General features: G+C 39.0%; 1 protein-coding gene across 1 annotated transcript in view; it reads left to right on the top strand.

The window, feature by feature from the left end:
- Nucleotides 1-27,612, top strand: part of mast2 (microtubule associated serine/threonine kinase 2) — a 345,729-nt gene that overhangs the window by 280,028 nt on the left and 38,089 nt on the right. The window contains 2 exon segments of the mRNA XM_065009240.1: nt 25,710-25,788; nt 27,399-27,550. Coding sequence (XP_064865312.1) covers nt 25,710-25,788; nt 27,399-27,550 — 231 coding nt within the window.

The raw sequence follows: 27,612 nt of genomic DNA, 5'->3' as shown, positions 1-27,612 counted from the left end.
TAACACAATACATTCTACTGTACTGTTGGAGCTAGTAACACAATACATTCTACTGTACTGTTGGAGCTAGTAACACAATACATTCTACTGTTGGAGCTAGTAACACAATACTTTCTACTGTACTGTTGGAGCTAGTAACACAAGACATTATACTGTACTGTTGGAGCTAGTAACACAATACATTCTACTGTACTGTTGGAGCTAGTAACACAAGACATTCTACTGTACTGTTGGAGCTAGTAACACAATACATTCTACTGTACTGTTGGAGCTAGTAACACAATACATTCTACTGTACTGTTGGAGCTAGTAACACAATACATTCTACTGTACTGTTGGAGCTAGTAACACAAGACATTCTACTGTACTGTTGGAGCTAGTAACACAAGACATTCTACTGTACTGTTGGAGCTAGTAACACAAGACATTCTACTGTACTGTTGGAGCTAGTAACACACGACATTCTACTGTACTGTTGGAGCTAGTAACACAATACATTCTACTGTACTGTTGGAGCTAGTAACACAAGACATTCTACTGTACTGTTGGAGCTAGTAACACAATACATTCTACTGTACTGTTGGAGCTAGTAACACAATACATTATACTGTACTGTTGGAGCTAGTAACACAAGACATTCTACTGTACTGTTGGAGCTAGTAACACAAGACATTCTACTGTACTGTTGGAGCTAGTAACACAAGACATTCTACTGTACTGTTGGAGCTAGTAACACAATACATTCTACTGTACTGTTGGAGCTAGTAACACAAGACATTCTACTGTACTGTTGGGGCTAGTAACGCAAGACATTCTACTGTACTGTTGGAGCTAGTAACACAATACATTCTACTGTACTGTTGGAGCTAGTAACACAAGACATTCTACTGTACTGTTGGAGCTAGTAACACAAGACATTCTACTGTACTGTTGGAGCTAGTAACACAAGACATTCTACTGTACTGTTGGAGTAACAAAAGACATTCTACTGTACTGTTGGAGCTAGTAACACAATACATTCTACTGTACTGTTGGAGCTAGTAACACAATACATTCTACTGTACTGTTGGAGCTAGTAACACAATACATTCTACTGTTGGAGCTAGTAACACAATACTTTCTACTGTACTGTTGGAGCTAGTAACACAAGACATTATACTGTACTGTTGGAGCTAGTAACACAATACATTCTACTGTACTGTTGGAGCTAGTAACACAAGACATTCTACTGTACTGTTGGAGCTAGTAACACAATACATTCTACTGTACTGTTGGAGCTAGTAACACAAGACTTTCTACTGTACTGTTGGAGCTAGTAACACAAGACATTCTACTGTACTGTTGGAGCTAGTAACACAAGACATTCTACTGTACTGTTGGAGCTAGTAACACAATACATTATACTGTACTGTTGGAGCTAGTAACACAAGACATTCTACTGTACTGTTGGAGCTAGTAACACAAGACATTCTACTGTACTGTTGGAGCTAGTAACACAATACATTCTACTGTACTGTTGGAGCTAGTAACACAAGACATTCTACTGTACTGTTGGAGCTAGTAACACAAGACATTCTACTGTACTGTTGGAGCTAGTAACACAATACATTCTACTGTACTGTTGGAGCTAGTAACACAAGACATTCTACTGTACTGTTGGAGCTAATAACACAATACATTCTACTGTACTCTTGGAGCTAGTAACACAATACATTCCACTGTTGGAGCTAGTAACACAATACTTTCTACTGTACTGTTGGAGCTAGTAACACAAGACATTCTACTGTACTGTTGGAGCTAGTAACAAAGACATTCTACTGTACTGTTGGAGCTAGTAACACAAGACATTCTACTGTACTGTTGGAGCTAGTAACACACGACATTCTACTGTACTGTTGGAGCTAGTAACACAATACATTCTACTGTACTGTTGGAGCTAGTAACACAAGACATTCTACTGTACTGTTGGAGCTAGTAACACAATACATTCTACTGTACTGTTGGAGCTAGTAACACAATACATTCTACTGTACTGTTGGAGCTAGTAACACAATACATTCTACTGTACTGTTGGAGCTAGTAACACAAGACATTCTACTGTACTGTTGGAGCTAGTAACACAAGACATTCTACTGTACTGTTGGAGCTAGTAACACAAGACATTCTACTGTACTGTTGGAGTAACAAAAGACATTCTACTGTACTGTTGGAGCTAGTAACACAATACATTCTACTGTACTGTTGGAGCTAGTAACACAATACATTCTACTGTACTGTTGGAGCTAGTAACACAATACATTCTACTGTTGGAGCTAGTAACACAATACTTTCTACTGTACTGTTGGAGCTAGTAACACAAGACATTATACTGTACTGTTGGAGCTAGTAACACAATACATTCTACTGTACTGTTGGAGCTAGTAACACAAGACATTCTACTGTACTGTTGGAGCTAGTAACACAATACATTCTACTGTACTGTTGGAGCTAGTAACACAATACATTCTACTGTACTGTTGGAGCTAGTAACACAATACATTCTACTGTACTGTTGGAGCTAGTAACACAAGACATTCTACTGTACTGTTGGAGCTAGTAACACAAGACATTCTACTGTACTGTTGGAGCTAGTAACACAAGACATTCTACTGTACTGTTGGAGCTAGTAACACAAGACATTCTACTGTACTGTTGGAGCTAGTAACACAATACATTCTACTGTACTGTTGGAGCTAGTAACACAAGACATTCTACTGTACTGTTGGAGCTAGTAACACAATACATTCTACTGTACTGTTGGAGCTAGTAACACAATACATTATACTGTACTGTTGGAGCTAGTAACACAAGACATTCTACTGTACTGTTGGAGCTAGTAACACAAGACATTCTACTGTACTGTTGAAGCTAGTAACGCAATACATTCTACTGTACTGTTGGAGCTATTAACGCAATACATTATACTGTACTGTTGGAGCTAGTAACACAAGACATTCTACTGTACTGTTGGAGCTAGTAACACAAGACATTCTACTGTACTGTTGGAGCTAGTAACACAATACATTCTACTGTACTGTTGGAGCTAGTAACACAATACATTCTACTGTACTCTTGGAGCTAGTAACACAATACATTCTACTGTTGGAGCTAGTAACACAATACTTTCTACTGTACTGTTGGAGCTAGTAACACAAGACATTCTACTGTACTGTTGGAGCTAGTAACACAATACTTTCTACTGTACTGTTGGAGCTAGTAACACAAGACATTCTACTGTACTGTTGGAGCTAGTAACACAAGACATTCTACTGTACTGTTGGAGCTAGTAACACAATACATTCTACTGTACTGTTGGAGCTAGTAACACAAGACATTCTACTGTACTGTTGGAGCTAGTAACACAATACATTCTACTGTACTGTTGGAGCTAGTAACACAATACATTCTACTGTACTGTTGGAGCTAGTAACACAATACATTCTACTGTACTGTTGGAGCTAGTAACACAAGACATTCTACTGTACTGTTGGAGCTAGTAACACAAGACATTCTACTGTACTGTTGGAGCAAGTAACACAATACATTCTACTGTACTCTTGGAGCTAGTAACACAATACATTCTACTGTTGGAGCTAGTAACACAAGACATTCTACTGTACTGTTGGAGCTAGTAACACAATACATTCTACTGTACTGTTGGAGCTAGTAACACAATACATTCTACTGTACTGTTGGAGCTAGTAACACAATACATTCTACTGTACTGTTGGAGCTAGTAACACAAGACATTCTACTGTACTGTTGGAGCTAGTAACACAAGACATTCTACTGTACTGTTGGAGCTAGTAACACAATACATTCTACTGTACTGTTGGAGCTAGTAACACAAGACATTCTACTGTACTGTTGGGGCTAGTAACGCAATACATTCTACTGTACTGTTGGAGCTAGTAACACAATACATTCTACTGTACTGTTGGAGCTAGTAACACAAGACATTCTACTGTACTGTTGGAGCTAGTAACACAAGACATTCTACTGTACTGTTGGAGCTAGTAACACAAGACATTCTACTGTACTGTTGGAGTAACAAAAGACATTCTACTGTACTGTTGGAGCTAGTAACACAATACATTCTACTGTACTGTTGGAGCTAGTAACACAATACATTCTACTGTACTGTTGGAGCTAGTAACACAATACATTCTACTGTTGGAGCTAGTAACACAATACTTTCTACTGTACTGTTGGAGCTAGTAACACAAGACATTATACTGTACTGTTGGAGCTAGTAACACAATACATTCTACTGTACTGTTGGAGCTAGTAACACAAGACATTCTACTGTACTGTTGGAGCTAGTAACACAATACATTCTACTGTACTGTTGGAGCTAGTAACACAATACATTCTACTGTACTGTTGGAGCTAGTAACACAATACATTCTACTGTACTGTTGGAGCTAGTAACACAAGACATTCTACTGTACTGTTGGAGCTAGTAACACAAGACATTCTACTGTACTGTTGGAGCTAGTAACACAAGACATTCTACTGTACTGTTGGAGCTAGTAACACACGACATTCTACTGTACTGTTGGAGCTAGTAACACAATACATTCTACTGTACTGTTGGAGCTAGTAACACAAGACATTCTACTGTACTGTTGGAGCTAGTAACACAATACATTCTACTGTACTGTTGGAGCTAGTAACACAATACATTATACTGTACTGTTGGAGCTAGTAACACAAGACATTCTACTGTACTGTTGGAGCTAGTAACACAAGACATTCTACTGTACTGTTGGAGCTAGTAACGCAATACATTCTACTGTACTGTTGGAGCTATTAACACAATACATTATACTGTACTGTTGGAGCTAGGAACACAAGACATTCTACTGTACTGTTGGAGCTAGTAACACAATACATTCTACTGTACTGTTGGAGCTAGTAACACAATACATTCTACTGTACTGTTGGAGCTAGTAACACAATACATTCTACTGTACTCTTGGAGCTAGTAACACAATACATTCTACTGTTGGAGCTAGTAACACAATACTTTCTACTGTACTGTTGGAGCTAGTAACACAAGACATTCTACTGTACTGTTGGAGCTAGTAACACAAGACTTTCTACTGTACTGTTGGAGCTAGTAACACAAGACATTCTACTGTACTGTTGGAGCTAGTAACACACGACATTCTACTGTACTGTTGGAGCTAGTAACACAATACATTCTACTGTACTGTTGGAGCTAGTAACACAAGACATTCTACTGTACTGTTGGAGCTAGTAACACAATACATTCTACTGTACTGTTGGAGCAAGTAACACAATACATTCTACTGTACTCTTGGAGCTAGTAACACAATACATTCTACTGTTGGAGCTAGTAACACAATACTTTCTACTGTACTGTTGGAGCTAGTAACACAATACATTCTACTGTACTGTTGGAGCTAGTAACACAATACATTATACTGTACTGTTGGAGCTAGTAACACAAGACATTCTACTGTACTGTTGGAGCTAGTAACACAATACATTCTACTGTACTGTTGGAGCTAGTAACACAATACATTCTACTGTACTCTTGGAGCTAGTAACACAATACTTTCTACTGTTGGAGCTAGTAACACAATACTTTCTACTGTACTGTTGGAGCTAGTAACACAAGACATTCTACTGTACTGTTGGAGCTAGTAACACAAGACTTTCTACTGTACTGTTGGAGCTAGTAACACAAGACATTCTACTGTACTGTTGGAGCTAGTAACACAATACATTCTACTGTACTGTTGGAGCTAGTAACACAATACATTCTACTGTACTGTTGGAGCTAGTAACACAAGCCATTCTACTGTACTGTTGGAGCTAGTAACACAATACATTCTACTGTACTGTTGGAGCTAGTAACACAATACATTCTACTGTACTGTTGGAGCTAGTAACACAAGACATTCTACTGTACTGTTGGAGCTAGTAACACAATACATTCTACTGTACTCTTGGAGCTATTAACACAATACATTATACTGTACTGTTGGAGCTAGTAACACAAGACATTCTACTGTACTGTTGGAGCTAGTAACACAAGACATTCTACTGTACTGTTGGAGCTAGTAACACAATACATTCTACTGTACTGTTGGAGCTAGTAACACAATACATTCTACTGTACTCTTGGAGCTAGTAACACAATACATTCTACTGTTGGAGCTAGTAACACAATACTTTCTACTGTACTGTTGGAGCTAGTAACACAAGACATTCTACTGTACTGTTGGAGCTAGTAACACAAGACTTTCTACTGTACTGTTGGAGCTAGTAACACAAGACATTCTACTGTACTGTTGGAGCTAGTAACACACGACATTCTACTGTACTGTTGGAGCTAGTAACACAATACATTCTACTGTACTGTTGGAGCTAGTAACACAAGACATTCTACTGTACTGTTGGAGCTAGTAACACAATACATTCTACTGTACTGTTGGAGCTAGTAACACAAGACATTCTACTGTACTGTTGAGCTAGTAACACAATACATTCTACTGTACTGTTGGAGCTAGTAACACAATACATTATACTGTACTGTTGGAGCTAGTAACACAAGACATTCTACTGTACTGTTGGAGCTAGTAACACAAGACATTCTACTGTACTGTTGGAGCTAGTAACACAATACATTCTACTGTACTGTTGGAGCTAGTAACACAAGACATTCTACTGTACTGTTGGAGCTAGTAACACAATACATTCTACTGTACTGTTGGAGCTAGTAACACAAGACATTCTACTGTACTGTTGGAGCTAGTAACACAAGACATTCTACTGTACTGTTGGAGCTAGTAACACAAGACATTCTACTGTACTGTTGGAGTAAACAAAAGACATTCTACTGTACTGTTGGAGCTAGTAACACAATACATTCTACTGTACTGTTGGAGCTAGTAACACAATACATTCTACTGTACTGTTGGAGCTAGTAACACAATACATTCTACTGTTGGAGCTAGTAACACAATACTTTCTACTGTACTGTTGGAGCTAGTAACACAAGACATTATACTGTACTGTTGGAGCTAGTAACACAATACATTCTACTGTACTGTTGGAGCTAGTAACACAAGACATTCTACTGTACTGTTGGAGCTAGTAACACAATACATTCTACTGTACTGTTGGAGCTAGTAACACAATACATTCTACTGTACTGTTGGAGCTAGTAACACAATACATTCTACTGTACTGTTGGAGCTAGTAACACAAGACATTCTACTGTACTGTTGGAGCTAGTAACACAAGACATTCTACTGTACTGTTGGAGCTAGTAACACAAGACATTCTACTGTACTGTTGGAGCTAGTAACACACGACATTCTACTGTACTGTTGGAGCTAGTAACACAATACATTCTACTGTACTGTTGGAGCTAGTAACACAAGACATTCTACTGTACTGTTGGAGCTAGTAACACAATACATTCTACTGTACTGTTGGAGCTAGTAACACAATACATTATACTGTACTGTTGGAGCTAGTAACACAAGACATTCTACTGTACTGTTGGAGCTAGTAACACAAGACATTCTACTGTACTGTTGGAGCTAGTAACACAAGACATTCTACTGTACTGTTGGAGCTAGTAACACAATACATTCTACTGTACTGTTGGAGCTAGTAACACAAGACATTCTACTGTACTGTTGGGGCTAGTAACGCAAGACATTCTACTGTACTGTTGGAGCTAGTAACACAATACATTCTACTGTACTGTTGGAGCTAGTAACACAAGACATTCTACTGTACTGTTGGAGCTAGTAACACAAGACATTCTACTGTACTGTTGGAGCTAGTAACACAAGACATTCTACTGTACTGTTGGAGTAACAAAAGACATTCTACTGTACTGTTGGAGCTAGTAACACAATACATTCTACTGTACTGTTGGAGCTAGTAACACAATACATTCTACTGTACTGTTGGAGCTAGTAACACAATACATTCTACTGTTGGAGCTAGTAACACAATACTTTCTACTGTACTGTTGGAGCTAGTAACACAAGACATTATACTGTACTGTTGGAGCTAGTAACACAATACATTCTACTGTACTGTTGGAGCTAGTAACACAAGACATTCTACTGTACTGTTGGAGCTAGTAACACAATACATTCTACTGTACTGTTGGAGCTAGTAACACAAGACTTTCTACTGTACTGTTGGAGCTAGTAACACAAGACATTCTACTGTACTGTTGGAGCTAGTAACACACGACATTCTACTGTACTGTTGGAGCTAGTAACACAATACATTATACTGTACTGTTGGAGCTAGTAACACAAGACATTCTACTGTACTGTTGGAGCTAGTAACACAAGACATTCTACTGTACTGTTGGAGCTAGTAACACAATACATTCTACTGTACTGTTGGAGCTAGTAACACAAGACATTCTACTGTACTGTTGGAGCTAGTAACACAAGACATTCTACTGTACTGTTGGAGCTAGTAACACAATACATTCTACTGTACTGTTGGAGCTAGTAACACAAGACATTCTACTGTACTGTTGGAGCTAATAACACAATACATTCTACTGTACTCTTGGAGCTAGTAACACAATACATTCCACTGTTGGAGCTAGTAACACAATACTTTCTACTGTACTGTTGGAGCTAGTAACACAAGACATTCTACTGTACTGTTGGAGCTAGTAACAAAAGACATTCTACTGTACTGTTGGAGCTAGTAACACAAGACATTCTACTGTACTGTTGGAGCTAGTAACACAAGACATTCTACTGTACTGTTGGAGCTAGTAACACAATACATTCTACTGTACTGTTGGAGCTAGTAACACAAGACATTCTACTGTACTGTTGGAGCTAGTAACACAATACATTCTACTGTACTGTTGGAGCTAGTAACACAATACATTCTACTGTACTGTTGGAGCTAGTAACACAATACATTCTACTGTACTGTTGGAGCTAGTAACACAAGACATTCTACTGTACTGTTGGAGCTAGTAACACAAGACATTCTACTGTACTGTTGGAGCTAGTAACACAAGACATTCTACTGTACTGTTGGAGTAACAAAAGACATTCTACTGTACTGTTGGAGCTAGTAACACAATACATTCTACTGTACTGTTGGAGCTAGTAACACAATACATTCTACTGTACTGTTGGAGCTAGTAACACAATACATTCTACTGTTGGAGCTAGTAACACAATACTTTCTACTGTACTGTTGGAGCTAGTAACACAAGACATTATACTGTACTGTTGGAGCTAGTAACACAATACATTCTACTGTACTGTTGGAGCTAGTAACACAAGACATTCTACTGTACTGTTGGAGCTAGTAACACAATACATTCTACTGTACTGTTGGAGCTAGTAACACAATACATTCTACTGTACTGTTGGAGCTAGTAACACAATACATTCTACTGTACTGTTGGAGCTAGTAACACAAGACATTCTACTGTACTGTTGGAGCTAGTAACACAAGACATTCTACTGTACTGTTGGAGCTAGTAACACAAGACATTCTACTGTACTGTTGGAGCTAGTAACACACGACATTCTACTGTACTGTTGGAGCTAGTAACACAATACATTCTACTGTACTGTTGGAGCTAGTAACACAAGACATTCTACTGTACTGTTGGAGCTAGTAACACAATACATTCTACTGTACTGTTGGAGCTAGTAACACAATACATTATACTGTACTGTTGGAGCTAGTAACACAAGACATTCTACTGTACTGTTGGAGCTAGTAACACAAGACATTCTACTGTACTGTTGAGCTAGTAACGCAATACATTCTACTGTACTGTTGGAGCTATTAACACAATACATTATACTGTACTGTTGGAGCTAGTAACACAAGACATTCTACTGTACTGTTGGAGCTAGTAACACAAGACATTCTACTGTACTGTTGGAGCTAGTAACACAATACATTCTACTGTACTGTTGGAGCTAGTAACACAATACATTCTACTGTACTCTTGGAGCTAGTAACACAATACATTCTACTGTTGGAGCTAGTAACACAATACTTTCTACTGTACTGTTGGAGCTAGTAACACAAGACATTCTACTGTACTGTTGGAGCTAGTAACACAATACTTTCTACTGTACTGTTGGAGCTAGTAACACAAGACATTCTACTGTACTGTTGGAGCTAGTAACACACGACATTCTACTGTACTGTTGGAGCTAGTAACACAATACATTCTACTGTACTGTTGGAGCTAGTAACACAAGACATTCTACTGTACTGTTGGAGCTAGTAACACAATACATTCTACTGTACTGTTGGAGCTAGTAACACAATACATTCTACTGTACTGTTGGAGCTAGTAACACAATACATTCTACTGTACTGTTGGAGCTAGTAACACAAGACATTCTACTGTACTGTTGGAGCTAGTAACACAAGACATTCTACTGTACTGTTGGAGCAAGTAACACAATACATTCTACTGTACTCTTGGAGCTAGTAACACAATACATTCTACTGTTGGAGCTAGTAACACAATACTTTCTACTGTACTGTTGGAGCTAGTAACGCAATACATTCTACTGTACTGTTGGAGCTAGTAACACAATACATTCTACTGTACTGTTGGAGCTAGTAACACAATACATTCTACTGTACTGTTGGAGCTAGTAACACAAGACATTCTACTGTACTGTTGGAGCTAGTAACACAAGACATTCTACTGTACTGTTGGAGCTAGTAACACAATACATTCTACTGTACTGTTGGAGCTAGTAACACAAGACATTCTACTGTACTGTTGGGGCTAGTAACGCAATACATTCTACTGTACTGTTGGAGCTAGTAACACAATACATTCTACTGTACTGTTGGAGCTAGTAACACAAGACATTCTACTGTACTGTTGGAGCTAGTAACACAAGACATTCTACTGTACTGTTGGAGCTAGTAACACAAGACATTCTACTGTACTGTTGGAGTAACAAAAGACATTCTACTGTACTGTTGGAGCTAGTAACACAATACATTCTACTGTACTGTTGGAGCTAGTAACACAATACATTCTACTGTACTGTTGGAGCTAGTAACACAATACATTCTACTGTTGGAGCTAGTAACACAATACTTTCTACTGTACTGTTGGAGCTAGTAACACAAGACATTATACTGTACTGTTGGAGCTAGTAACACAATACATTCTACTGTACTGTTGGAGCTAGTAACACAAGACATTCTACTGTACTGTTGGAGCTAGTAACACAATACATTCTACTGTACTGTTGGAGCTAGTAACACAATACATTCTACTGTACTGTTGGAGCTAGTAACACAATACATTCTACTGTACTGTTGGAGCTAGTAACACAAGACATTCTACTGTACTGTTGGAGCTAGTAACACAAGACATTCTACTGTACTGTTGGAGCTAGTAACACAAGACATTCTACTGTACTGTTGGAGCTAGTAACACACGACATTCTACTGTACTGTTGGAGCTAGTAACACAATACATTCTACTGTACTGTTGGAGCTAGTAACACAAGACATTCTACTGTACTGTTGGAGCTAGTAACACAATACATTCTACTGTACTGTTGGAGCTAGTAACACAATACATTATACTGTACTGTTGGAGCTAGTAACACAAGACATTCTACTGTACTGTTGGAGCTAGTAACACAAGACATTCTACTGTACTGTTGAAGCTAGTAACGCAATACATTCTACTGTACTGTTGGAGCTATTAACACAATACATTATACTGTACTGTTGGAGCTAGTAACACAAGACATTCTACTGTACTGTTGGAGCTAGTAACACAAGACATTCTACTGTACTGTTGGAGCTAGTAACGCAATACATTCTACTGTACTGTTGGAGCTAGTAACACAATACATTCTACTGTACTCTTGGAGCTAGTAACACAATACATTCTACTGTTGGAGCTAGTAACACAATACTTTCTACTGTACTGTTGGAGCTAGTAACACAAGACATTCTACTGTACTGTTGGAGCTAGTAACACAAGACTTTCTACTGTACTGTTGGAGCTAGTAACACAAGACATTCTACTGTACTGTTGGAGCTAGTAACACACGACATTCTACTGTACTGTTGGAGCTAGTAACACAATACATTCTACTGTACTGTTGGAGCTAGTAACACAAGACATTCTACTGTACTGTTGGAGCTAGTAACACAATACATTCTACTGTACTGTTGGAGCAAGTAACACAATACATTCTACTGTACTCTTGGAGCTAGTAACACAATACATTCTACTGTTGGAGCTAGTAACACAATACTTTCTACTGTACTGTTGGAGCTAGTAACGCAATACATTCTACTGTACTGTTGGAGCTAGTAACACAATACATTATACTGTACTGTTGGAGCTAGTAACACAAGACATTCTACTGTACTGTTGGAGCTAGTAACGCAATACATTCTACTGTACTGTTGGAGCTAGTAACACAATACATTCTACTGTACTCTTGGAGCTAGTAACACAATACTTTCTACTGTTGGAGCTAGTAACACAATACTTTCTACTGTACTGTTGGAGCTAGTAACACAAGACATTCTACTGTACTGTTGGAGCTAGTAACACAAGACTTTCTACTGTACTGTTGGAGCTAGTAACACAAGACATTCTACTGTACTGTTGGAGCTAGTAACACACGACATTCTACTGTACTGTTGGAGCTAGTAACACAATACATTCTACTGTACTGTTGGAGCTAGTAACACAAGCCATTCTACTGTACTGTTGGAGCTAGTAACACAATACATTCTACTGTACTGTTGGAGCTAGTAACACAATACATTCTACTGTACTGTTGGAGCTAGTAACACAAGACATTCTACTGTACTGTTGGAGCTAATAACACAATACATTCTACTGTACTCTTGGAGCTATTAACACAATACATTATACTGTACTGTTGGAGCTAGTAACACAAGACATTCTACTGTACTGTTGGAGCTAGTAACACAAGACATTCTACTGTACTGTTGGAGCTAGTAACGCAATACATTCTACTGTACTGTTGGAGCTAGTAACACAATACATTCTACTGTACTCTTGGAGCTAGTAACACAATACATTCTACTGTTGGAGCTAGTAACACAATACTTTCTACTGTACTGTTGGAGCTAGTAACACAAGACATTCTACTGTACTGTTGGAGCTAGTAACACAAGACTTTCTACTGTACTGTTGGAGCTAGTAACACAAGACATTCTACTGTACTGTTGGAGCTAGTAACACACGACATTCTACTGTACTGTTGGAGCTAGTAACACAATACATTCTACTGTACTGTTGGAGCTAGTAACACAAGACATTCTACTGTACTGTTGGAGCTAGTAACGCAATACATTCTACTGTACTGTTGGAGCTAGTAACACAAGACATTCTACTGTACTGTTGAAGCTAGTAACGCAATACATTCTACTGTACTGTTGGAGCTATTAACACAATACATTATACTGTACTGTTGGAGCTAGTAACACAAGACATTCTACTGTACTGTTGGAGCTAGTAACACAAGACATTCTACTGTACTGTTGGAGCTAGTAACGCAATACATTCTACTGTACTGTTGGAGCTAGTAACACAATACATTCTACTGTACTCTTGGAGCTAGTAACACAATACATTCTACTGTTGGAGCTAGTAACACAATACTTTCTACTGTACTGTTGGAGCTAGTAACACAAGACATTCTACTGTACTGTTGGAGCTAGTAACACAAGACTTTCTACTGTACTGTTGGAGCTAGTAACACAAGACATTCTACTGTACTGTTGGAGCTAGTAACACAAGACATTCTACTGTACTGTTGGAGCTAGTAACACAATACATTCTACTGTACTGTTGGAGCTAGTAACACAAGACATTCTACTGTACTGTTGGAGCTAGTAACACAAGACATTCTACTGTACTGTTGGAGCAAGTAACACAATACATTCTACTGTACTCTTGGAGCTAGTAACACAATACATTCTACTGTTGGAGCTAGTAACACAATACTTTCTACTGTACTGTTGGAGCTAGTAACACAATACATTCTACTGTACTGTTGGAGCTAGTAACACAATACATTATACTGTACTGTTGGAGCTAGTAACACAAGACATTCTACTGTACTGTTGGAGCTAGTAACACAATACATTCTACTGTACTGTTGGAGCTAGTAACACAATACATTCTACTGTACTGTTGGAGCTAGTAACACAATACTTTCTACTGTTGGAGCTAGTAACACAATACTTTCTACTGTACTGTTGGAGCTAGTAACACAAGACATTCTACTGTACTGTTGGAGCTAGTAACACAAGACTTTCTACTGTACTGTTGGAGCTAGTAACACAAGACATTCTACTGTACTGTTGGAGCTAGTAACACACGACATTCTACTGTACTGTTGGAGCTAGTAACACAATACATTCTACTGTACTGTTGGAGCTAGTAACACAAGCCATTCTACTGTACTGTTGGAGCTAGTAACACAATACATTCTACTGTACTGTTGGAGCTAGTAACACAATACATTCTACTGTACTGTTGGAGCTAGTAACACAAGACATTCTACTGTACTGTTGGAGCTAATAACACAATACATTCTACTGTACTCTTGGAGCTATTAACACAATACATTATACTGTACTGTTGGAGCTAGTAACACAAGACATTCTACTGTACTGTTGGAGCTAGTAACACAAGACATTCTACTGTACTGTTGGAGCTAGTAACGCAATACATTCTACTGTACTGTTGGAGCTAGTAACACAATACATTCTACTGTACTCTTGGAGCTAGTAACACAATACATTCTACTGTTGGAGCTAGTAACACAATACTTTCTACTGTACTGTTGGAGCTAGTAACACAAGACATTCTACTGTACTGTTGGAGCTAGTAACACAAGACTTTCTACTGTACTGTTGGAGCTAGTAACACAAGACATTCTACTGTACTGTTGGAGCTAGTAACACAAGACATTCTACTGTACTGTTGGAGCTAGTAACACAATACATTCTACTGTACTGTTGGAGCTAGTAACACAAGACATTCTACTGTACTGTTGGAGCTAGTAACACAATACATTCTACTGTACTGTTGGAGCTAGTAACACAATACATTCTACTGTACTGTTGGAGCTAGTAACACAATACATTCTACTGTACTGTTGGAGCTAGTAACACAAGACATTCTACTGTACTGTTGGAGCAAGTAACACAATACATTCTACTGTACTCTTGGAGCTAGTAACACAATACATTCTACTGTTGGAGCTAGTAACACAATACTTTCTACTGTACTGTTGGAGCTAGTAACGCAATACATTCTACTGTACTGTTGGAGCTAGTAACACAATACATTATACTGTACTGTTGGAGCTAGTAACACAATACATTCTACTGTACTGTTGGAGCTAGTAACACAAGACATTCTACTGTACTGTTGGAGCTAGTAACACAAGACATTCTACTGTACTGTTGGAGCTAGTAACACAAGACATTCTACTGTACTGTTGGAGCTAGTAACACAAGACATTCTACTGTACTGTTGGAGCTAGTAACACAATACATTCTACTGTACTGTTGGAGCTAGTAACACAATACATTCTACTGTACTGTTGGAGCTAGTAACACAAGACATTCTACTGTACTCTTGGAGCTAGTAACACAAGACATTCTACTGTACTGTTGGAGCTAATAACACAATACATTCTACTGTACTCTTGGAGCTAGTAACACAATACATTCCACTGTTGGAGCTAGTAACACAATACGTTCTACTGTACTGTTGGAGCTAGTAACACAAGACATTCTACTGTACTGTTGGAGCTAGTAACACAAGACATTCTACTGTACTGTTGGAGCTAGTAACACAAGACATTCTACTGTACTGTTGGAGCTAGTAACACAAGACATTCTACTGTACTGTTGGAGCTAGTAACAAAAGACATTCTACTGTACTGTTGGAGCTAGTAACACAAGACATTCTACTGTACTGTTGGAGCTAGTAACACACGACATTCTACTGTACTGTTGGAGCTAGTAACACAATACATTCTACTGTACTGTTGGAGCTAGTAACACAAGACATTCTACTGTACTGTTGGAGCTAGTAACACAATACATTCTACTGTACTGTTGGAGCTAGTAACACAATACATTCTACTGTACTGTTGGAGCTAGTAACACAAGACATTCTACTGTACTGTTGGAGCTAGTAACACAAGACATTCTACTGTACTGTTGGAGCTAGTAACACAATACATTCTACTGTACTGTTGGAGCTAGTAACACAAGACATTCTACTGTACTGTTGGGGCTAGTAACGCAAGACATTCTACTGTACTGTTGGAGCTAGTAACACAATACATTCTACTGTACTGTTGGAGCTAGTAACACAAGACATTCTACTGTACTGTTGGAGCTAGTAACACAAGACATTCTACTGTACTGTTGGAGCTATTAACACAAGACATTCTACTGTACTGTTGGAGCTAGTAACACAAGACATTCTACTGTACTGTTGGAGCTAGTAACGCAATACATTCTACTGTACTGTTGGAGCTATTAACACAATACATTATACTGTACTGTTGGAGCTAGGAACACAATACATTCTACTGTACTGTTGGAGCTAGTAACACAAGACATTCTACTGTACTGTTGGAGCTAGTAACACAAGACATTCTACTGTACTGTTGGAGCTAGTAACACAATACATTCTACTGTACTGTTGGAGCTAGTAACACAAGACATTCTACTGTACTGTTGGAGCTAGTAACACAAGACATTCTACTGTACTGTTGGAGCTAGTAACACAATACATTCTACTGTACTCTTGGAGCTAGTAACACAAGACATTCTACTGTACTGTTGGAGCTAATAACACAATACATTCTACTGTACTCTTGGAGCTAGTAACACAATACATTCCACTGTTGGAGCTAGTAACACAATACTTTCTACTGTACTGTTGGAGCTAGTAACACAAGACATTCTACTGTACTGTTGGAGCTAGTAACACAAGACATTCTACTGTACTGTTGGAGCTAGTAACACAAGACATTCTACTGTACTGTTGGAGCTAGTAACACAAGACATTCTACTGTACTGTTGGAGCTAGTAACACAAGACATTCTACTGTACTGTTGGAGCTAGTAACACAAGACATTCTACTGTACTGTTGGAGCTAGTAACACAATACATTCTACTGTACTGTTGGAGCTAGTAACACAATACATTCTACTGTACTGTTGGAGCTAGTAACACAAGACATTCTACTGTACTGTTGGAGCTAGTAACACAATACATTCTACTGTACTGTTGGAGCTAGTAACACAATACATTCTACTGTACTGTTGGAGCTAGTAACACAATACATTCTACTGTACTGTTGGAGCTAGTAACACAAGACATTCTACTGTACTGTTGGAGCTAGTAACACAAGACATTCTACTGTACTGTTGGAGCTAGTAACACAAGACATTCTACTGTACTGTTGGAGCTAGTAACACAAGACATTCTACTGTACTGTTGGAGCTAGTAACACAAGACATTCTACTGTACTGTTGGAGCTAGTAACACAATACATTCTACTGTACTGTTGGAGCTAGTAACACAAGACATTCTACTGTACTGTTGGAGCTAGTAACACAAGACATTCTACTGTACTGTTGGAGTAACAAAAGACATTCTACTGTACTGTTGGAGCTAGTAACACAATACATTCTACTGTACTGTTGGAGCTAGTAACACAATACATTCTACTGTTGGAGCTTGTAACACAATACTTTCTACTGTACTGTTGGAGCTAGTAACACAAGACATTATACTGTACTGTTGGAGCTAGTAACACAATACATTATACTGTACTGTTGGAGCTAGTAACACAAGACATTCTACTGTACTGTTGGAGCTAGTAACACAATACATTATACTGTACTGTTGGAGCTATTAACACAAGACATTCTACTGTACTGTTGGAGCTAGTAACACAAGACATTCTACTGTACTGTTGGAGCTAGTAACGCAATACATTCTACTGTACTGTTGGAGCTATTAACACAATACATTATACTGTACTGTTGGAGCTAGTAACACAATACATTATACTGTACTGTTGGAGCTAGTAACACAAGACATTCTACTGTACTGTTGGAGCTAGTAACACAAGACATTCTACTGTACTGTTGGAGCTAGTAACACAAGACATTCTACTGTACTGTTGGAGCTAGTAACACAATACATTCTACTGTACTATTGGAGCTAGTAACACAATACATTCTACTGTACTGTTGGAGCTAGTAACACAAGACATTCTACTGTACTTTTGGAGCTAGTAACACAAGACATTCTACTGTACTGTTGGAGCTAGTAACACAAGACATTCTACTGTACTGTTGGAGCTAGTAACACAATACATTCTACTGTACTGTTGGAGCTAGTAACACACGACATTCTACTGTACTGTTGGAGCTAGTAACACAATACATTCTACTGTACTGTTGGAGCTAGTAACACAAGACATTCTACTGTACTGTTGGAGCTAGTAACACAATACATTCTACTGTACTGTTGGAGCTAGTAACACAATACATTCTACTGTACTGTTGGAGCTAGTAACACAATACATTCTACTGTACTGTTGGAGCTAGTAACACAAGACATTCTACTGTACTGTTGGAGCTATTAACACAAGACATTCTACTGTACTGTTGGAGCTAGTAACACAATACATTCTACTGTTGGAGCTAGTAACACAATACTTTCTACTGTACTGTTGGAGCTAGTAACACAAGACATTATACTGTACTGTTGGAGCTAGTAACACAATACATTCTACTGTACTGTTGGAGCTAGTAACACAATACATTCTACTGTACTGTTGGAGCTAGTAACACAAGACATTCTACTGTACTGTTGGAGCTAGTAACACAAGACATTCTACTGTACTGTTGGAGCTAGTAACACAATACATTCTACTGTACTCTTGGAGCTAGTAACACAAGACATTCTACTGTACTGTTGGAGCTAATAACACAATACATTCTACTGTACTCTTGGAGCTAGTAACACAATACATTCCACTGTTGGAGCTAGTAACACAATACTTTCTACTGTACTGTTGGAGCTAGTAACACAAGACATTCTACTGTACTGTTGGAGCTAGTAACACAAGACATTCTACTGTACTGTTGGAGCTAGTAACACAAGACATTCTACTGTACTGTTGGAGCTAGTAACACAAGACATTCTACTGTACTGTTGGAGCTAGTAACAAAAGACATTCTACTGTACTGTTGGAGCTAGTAACACAAGACATTCTACTGTACTGTTGGAGCTAGTAACACAATACATTCTACTGTACTGTTGGAGCTAGTAACACAATACATTCTACTGTACTGTTGGAGCTAGTAACACAAGACATTCTACTGTACTGTTGGAGCTAGTAACACAATACATTCTACTGTACTGTTGGAGCTAGTAACACAATACATTCTACTGTACTGTTGGAGCTAGTAACACAAGACATTCTACTGTACTGTTGGAGCTAGTAACACAAGACATTCTACTGTACTGTTGGAGCTAGTAACACAATACATTCTACTGTACTGTTGGAGCTAGTAACACAAGACATTCTACTGTACTGTTGGGGCTAGTAACGCAAGACATTCTACTGTACTGTTGGAGCTAGTAACACAATACATTCTACTGTACTGTTGGAGCTAGTAACACAAGACATTCTACTGTACTGTTGGAGCTAGTAACACAAGACATTCTACTGTACTGTTGGAGCTATTAACACAAGACATTCTACTGTACTGTTGGAGTAACAAAAGACATTCTACTGTACTGTTGGAGCTAGTAACACAATACATTCTACTGTACTGTTGGAGCTAGTAACACAATACATTCTACTGTACTGTTGGAGCTAGTAACACAATACATTCTACTGTTGGAGCTAGTAACACAATACTTTCTACTGTACTGTTGGAGCTAGTAACACAAGACATTATACTGTACTGTTGGAGCTAGTAACACAATACATTATACTGTACTGTTGGAGCTAGTAACACAAGACATTCTACTGTACTGTTGGAGCTAGTAACACAATACATTATACTGTACTGTTGGAGCTATTAACACAAGACATTCTACTGTACTGTTGGAGCTAGTAACACAAGACATTCTACTGTACTGTTGGAGCTAGTAACGCAATAAATTCTACTGTACTGTTGGAGCTATTAACACAATACATTATACTGTACTGTTGGAGCTAGTAACACAAGACATTCTACTGTACTGTTGGAGCTAGTAACACAAGACATTCTACTGTACTGTTGGAGCTATTAACACAAGACATTCTACTGTACTGTTGGAGCTAGTAACACAAGACATTCTACTGTACTGTTGGAGCTAGTAACACAAGACATTCTACTGTACTGTTGGAGCTAGTAACACAATACATTATACTGTACTGTTGCAGCTAGTAACCCAAGACATTCTACTGTACTGTTGGAGCAAGTAACACAATACATTCTACTGTACTCTTGGAGCTAGTAACACAATACATTCTACTGTTGGAGCTAGTAACACAAGACATTCTACTGTACTGTTGGAGCTAGTAACACAATACATTCTACTGTACTGTTGGAGCTAGTAACACAAGACATTCTACTGTACTGTTGGAGCTAGTAACACAAGACATTCTACTGTACTGTTGGAGCTAGTAACACAAGACATTCTACTGTACTGTTGGAGCTAGTAACACAAGACATTCTACTGTACTGTTGGAGCTAGTAACACAAGACATTATACTGTACTGTTGGAGCTAGTAACACAATACATTATACTGTACTGTTGCAGCTAGTAACCCAAGACATTCTACTGTACTGTTGGAGCAAGTAACACAATACATTCTACTGTACTCTTGGAGCTAGTAACACAATACATTCTACTGTTGGAGCTAGTAACACAATACTTTCTACTGTACTGTTGGAGCTAGTAACACAAGACATTATACTGTAATGTTGGAGCTAGTAACACAATACATTATACTGTACTGTTGGAGCTAGTAACACAAGACATTCTACTGTACTGTTGGAGCTAGTAACACAATACATTATACTGTACTGTTGGAGCTAGTAACACAAGACATTCTACTGTACTGTTGGAGCTATTAACACAAGACATTCTACTGTACTGTTGGAGCTAGTAACACAAGACATTCTACTGTACTGTTGGAGCTAGTAACGCAATACATTCTACTGTACTGTTGGAGCTATTAACACAATACATTCTACTGTACTGTTGGAGCTAGGAACACAATACATTATACTGTACTGTTGGAGCTAGGAACACAAGACATTCTACTGTACTGTTGGAGCTAGGAACACAAGACATTCTACTGTACTGTTGGAGCTAGTAACGCAATACATTCTACTGTACTGTTGGAGCTATTAACACAATACATTATACTGTACTGTTGGAGCTAGGAACACAATACATTCTACTGTACTGTTGGAGCTAGGAACACAATACATTCTACTGTACTGTTGGAGCTAGTAACACAAGACATTCTACTGTACTGTTGGAGCTAGTAACACAAGACATTCTACTGTACTGTTGGAGCTAGTAACACAATACATTCTACTGTACTGTTGGAGCTAGTAACACAATACATTCTACTGTACTGTTGGAGCTAGTAACACAAGACATTCTACTGTACTGTTGGAGCTAGTAACACAATACATTCTACTGTACTGTTGGAGCTAGTAACACAAGACATTCTACTGTACTCTTGGAGCTAGTAACACAATACATTCTACTGTTGGAGCTAGTAACACAATACTTTCTACTGTACTGTTGGAGCTAGTAACACAAGACATTCTACTGTACTGTTGGAGCTAGTAACACAAGACATTCTACTGTACTGTTGGAGCTAGTAACACAAGACATTCTACTGTACTGTTGGAGCTAGTAACACAAGACATTCTACTGTACTGTTGGAGCTAGTAACACAATACATTCTACTGTACTGTTGGAGCTAGTAACACAAGACATTCTACTGTACTGTTGGAGCTAGTAACACAAGACATTATACTGTACTGTTGGAGCTAGTAACACAATACATTACACTGTACTGTTGCAGCTAGTAACCCAAGACATTCTACTGTACTGTTGGAGCAAGTAACACAATACATTCTACTGTACTCTTGGAGCTAGTAACACAATACATTCTACTGTTGGAGCTAGTAACACAATACTTTCTACTGTACTGTTGGAGCTAGTAACACAAGACATTATACTGTAATGTTGGAGCTAGTAACACAATACATTATACTGTACTGTTGGAGCTAGTAACACAAGACATTCTACTGTACTGTTGGAGCTAGTAACACAATACATTATACTGTACTGTTGGAGCTAGTAACACAAGACATTCTACTGTACTGTTGGAGCTATTAACACAAGACATTCTACTGTACTGTTGGAGCTAGTAACACAATACATTCTACTGTACTGTTGGAGCTAGTAACACAATACATTATACTGTACTGTTGGAGCTAGTAACACAAGACATTCTACTGTACTGTTGGAGCTAGTAACACAATACATTCTACTGTACTGTTGGAGCTAGTAACACAAGACATTCTACTGTACTGTTGGAGCTAGTAACACAATACATTCTACTGTTGGAGCTAGTAACACAATACATTCTACTGTTGGAGCTAGTAACACAATACTTTCTACTGTACTGTTGGAGCTAGTAACACAAGACATTCTACTGTACTGTTGGAGCTAGTAACACAAGACATTCTACTGTACTGTTGGAGCTAGTAACACAAGACATTCCACTGTACTGTTGGAGCTAGTAACACAAGACATTCTACTGTACTGTTGGAGCTAGTAACACAAGACATTATACTGTACTGTTGGAGCTAGTAACACAATACATTATACTGTACTGTTGCAGCTAGTAACCCAATACATTCTACTGTACTGTTGGAGCAAGTAACACAAGACATTCTACTGTACTGTTGGAGCTATTAACACAAGACATTCTACTGTACTGTTGGAGCTAGTAACGCAATACATTCTACTGTACTGTTGGAGCTATTAACACAATACATTATACTGTACTGTTGGAGCTAGGAACACAATACATTCTACTGTACTGTTGGAGCTAGTAACACAAGACATTCTACTGTACTGTTGGAGCTAGTAACACAAGACATTCTACTGTACTGTTGGAGCTAGTAACACAATACATTCTACTGTACTGTTGGAGCTAGTAACACAATATATTATACTGTACTGTTGGAGCTAGTAACACAAGACATTCTACTGTACTGTTGGAGCTAGTAACACAATACATTCTACTGTACTGTTGGAGCTAGTAACACAAGACATTCTACTGTACTGTTGGAGCTAGTAACACAAGACATTCTACTGTACTCTTGGAGCTAGTAACACAATACATTCTACTGTTGGAGCTAGTAACACAATACATTCTACTGTACTGTTGGAGCTAGTAACACAATACATTATACTGTACTGTTGGAGCTAGTAACACAAGACATTCTACTGTACTGTTGGAGCTAGTAACACAAGACATTATACTGTACTGTTGGAGCTAGTAACACAAGACATTCTACTGTACTGTTGGAGCTAGTAACACACGACATTCTACTGTACTGTTGGAGCTAGTAACACAATACATTCTACTGTACTGTTGGAGCTAGTAACACAAGACATTCTACTGTACTGTTGGAGCTAGTAACACAATACATTCTACTGTACTGTTGGAGCTAGTAACACAATACATTCTACTGTACTGTTGGAGCTAGTAACACAATACATTCTACTGTACTGTTGGAGCTAGTAACACAAGACATTCTACTGTACTGTTGGAGCTAGTAACACAAGACATTCTACTGTACTGTTGGAGCTAGTAACACAAGACATTCTACTGTACTGTTGGAGCTAGTAACACAAGACATTCTACTGTACTGTTGGAGCTAGTAACACAATACATTCTACTGTACTGTTGGAGCTAGTAACACAAGACATTCTACTGTACTGTTGGAGCTAGTAACACAATACATTCTACTGTACTGTTGGAGCTAGTAACACAATACATTCTACTGTACTGTTGGAGCTAGTAACACAAGACATTCTACTGTACTGTTGGAGCTAGTAACACAAGACATTCTACTGTACTGTTGGAGCTAGTAACACAATACATTCTACTGTACTGTTGGAGCTAGTAACACAATACATTCTACTGTCTGAGCTAGTAACACAAGACATTCTACTGTACTGTTGGAGCTAGTAACACAATACATTCTACTGTTGGAGCTAGTAACACAAGACATTCTACTGTACTGTTGGAGCTAGTAACACAATACATTCTACTGTACTGTTGGAGCTAGTAACACAATACATTCTACTGTACTCTTGGAGCTAGTAACACAATACATTCTACTGTTGGAGCTAGTAACACAATACTTTCTACTGTACTGTTGGAGCTAGTAACACAAGACATTCTACTGTACTGTTGGAGCTAGTAACACAAGACATTCTACTGTACTGTTGGAGCTAGTAACACACGACATTCTACTGTACTGTTGGAGCTAGTAACACAAGACATTCTACTGTACTGTTGGAGCTAGTAACACAATACATTCTACTGTACTGTTGGAGCTAGTAACACAAGAAATTCTACTGTACTGTTGGAGCTAGTAACACAAGAAATTCTACTGTACTGTTGGAGCTAGTAACACAAGACATTCTACTGTACTGTTGGAGCTAGTAACACAAGACATTCTACTGTACTGTTGGAGCTAGTAACACAATACATTCTACTGTACTGTTGGAGCTAGTAACACAATACATTCTACTGTACTGTTGGAGCTAGTAACACAAGACATTCTACTGTACTGTTGGAGCTAGTAACACAAGACATTATACTGTACTGTTGGAGCTAGTAACACAATACATTATACTGTACTGTTGGAGCTATTAACACAATACATTCTACTGTACTGTTGGAGCTAGTAACACAATACATTCTACTGTACTGTTGGAGCTAGTAACACAATACATTCTACTGTACTGTTGGAGCTAGTAACACAAGACATTCTACTGTACTGTTGGAGCTAGTAACACAAGACATTCTACTGTACTGTTGGAGTAACACAAGACATTCTACTGTACTGTTGGAGCTAGTAACACAATACATTCTACTGTACTGTTGGAGCTAGTAACACAAGACATTCTACTGTACTGTTGGAGCTAGTAACACAAGACATTCTACTGTACTGTTGGAGCTAGTAAGACAATACATTCTACTGTACTGTTGGAGCTAGTAACACAATACATTCTACTGTACTGTTGGAGCTAGTAACACAAGACAATCTACTGTACTGTTGGAGCTATTAACACAAGCATTTCACTGCACCTGCTATAACGCTTGCAAATCTGTGTCCGTAACCAATAAACTTAGATTTGATTGGAATTTTCCGTGTGAGTTGTCCCGGACATCTAGCTGGGTACCATGGCTCCATCAAGCCTTTCATAGTAAACCCAGGAACTGACATTAACCCCTGCCATCCTCTCTGTGTTTCTCTCTCTTTCTTTCGTAGGACGGATGGCAGACGCTGGTCTCTGGCCTCACTTCCCTCCTCTGGATATGGCACTAACACACCCAGCTCCACCGTCTCAGTGAGTTTGTGTGTGTGTTTACATAATGTTTTTGTGTGTGTATCCCAGAAGAATCTCACACCCCTCCTAGTACAGTACGTCTCTTCCCTCTGGTGCAGCCCAGCCCAGTCTCACCGTCAGTCTCACCTTTAATCTGACCGTTAATCTGACCATTAGTCTGACTGTTAGTCTCACCGTTAGTCTGACTGTTAGTCTCACCGTTAGTCTGACTGTTAGTCTGACTGTTAGTCTTACCGTTCGTCTCACCGTTAGTCTGACTGTTAGTTTCACCGTTAGTCTGACCATTAGTCTGACTGTTAGTCTCACTTTTAATCTGACTGTTAGTCTGACCATTAGTCTGACTGTTAGTCTCACCGTTAATCTGACCGTTAGTCTGACTGTTAGTCTGACTGTTAGTCTCACCGTTAGTCTGACTGTTAGTCTCACCGTTAGTCTCACTGTTAGTCTCACCGTTAGTCTGACTGTTAGTCTCACTGTTAGGTTGACTGTTAGTCTCACCGTTAGTCTGACTGTTAGTCTCACGGTTAGTCTGACTGTCTGACTGTTAGTCTCACCGTTAGTCTCACCGTTAGTCTGACTGTTAGTCTGGCTGTTAGTCTGACTGTTAGTCTCACAGTTAGTCTCACTGTTAGTCTGACCGTTAGTCTGACTGTTAGTCTGACCGTTAATCTGACTGTTAGTCTGACTGTTAGTCTCACCGTTAGTCTGACTGTTAGTCTGACTGTTAGTCTCACCGTTACTCATATTGTTAGTCTGACTGATGCACATACAGCCTCTTCCTCATGTTGATGAAAAGCCTGAAGGATTTCTGCTTACTCACCAGCTCAGAGGAGATGAAGTTGTGCTCATATAACCTCATTATGGATTCAGGTTAAATTAGCTCTGAATATTTTTTATCTTACTCAAAGGAGCAACAATACCTCCGTAACCCCTAATGTACAGTCTAAATGTTTAACAGACAATCATCCCCATTTTAAAAGTCTTCAAAGTTTTTTCATTCACAACGGCCCAGGAGAGAGCAGAAGACACTACCTTAGCCAGGAGTTAACATTCACAGTAGCAGTTAGCCGCTGGGCTACTAGCTACCCGGCTCTTCTCCCCTTGTAATCCCTCCCTCCAGCAGTTAGCCGCTACTAGCTGCTCGGCTCTTCTACTCCTGTAATCCCTCCCTTTAGTAGTTACCCGTTACTAGCTACTTGGCTCTTCTGCTCTTGAAATCCCCCCTCCAGCAGTTAGCCGCTACTAGCTACTTGGCTCTATTGTTTTTGTAATCCCTCCCTCCATCAGTAAGCCCCTACTAGCTACTTGGCTCTATTGTTTTTGTAATCCCTCCCTCCATCAGTAAACCCCTACTAGCTACTTGGCTCTATTGTTTTTGTAATCCCTCCCTCCAGCAGTAAACCCCTACTAGCTACTTGGCTCTATTGTTTTTGTAATCCCTCCCTCCAGCAGTAAGCCACTACTTGGCTCTATTGTTTTTGTAATCCCTCCCTCCAGCAGTAAGCCACTACTTGGCTCTTCTGCTGCTGTAATCCCTCCTTTTAGCAGTTAGCCGCTACTAGTGCCCGGCTCTTCTGCCCTTGTAATCCCTCCCTCTCTGCTTCTCACAGTCATCCTGTTCATCCCAGGAGAAGCTGCACCAGCTGCCCTTCCAGCCCACGGCGGACGAGCTGCACTTCCTCACCAAGCACTTCAGCTCCGAGAGCATCACAGACGAGGATGAACGACACTCGCCCATGCGCCCCCGCTCACGCAGCCTCAGGTAGGACAGGACACCCAGAGACTCTTAACAATCATGTACCCAGTATACGGCCCAGTGCCCAC

Source organism: Oncorhynchus nerka, linkage group LG24 (genome assembly GCF_034236695.1).
Source record: "Oncorhynchus nerka isolate Pitt River linkage group LG24, Oner_Uvic_2.0, whole genome shotgun sequence".
NCBI classification, from domain to species: Eukaryota; Metazoa; Chordata; class Actinopteri; order Salmoniformes; family Salmonidae; genus Oncorhynchus; species Oncorhynchus nerka.
This window is presented reverse-complemented; position numbering and strand designations above follow the sequence as displayed.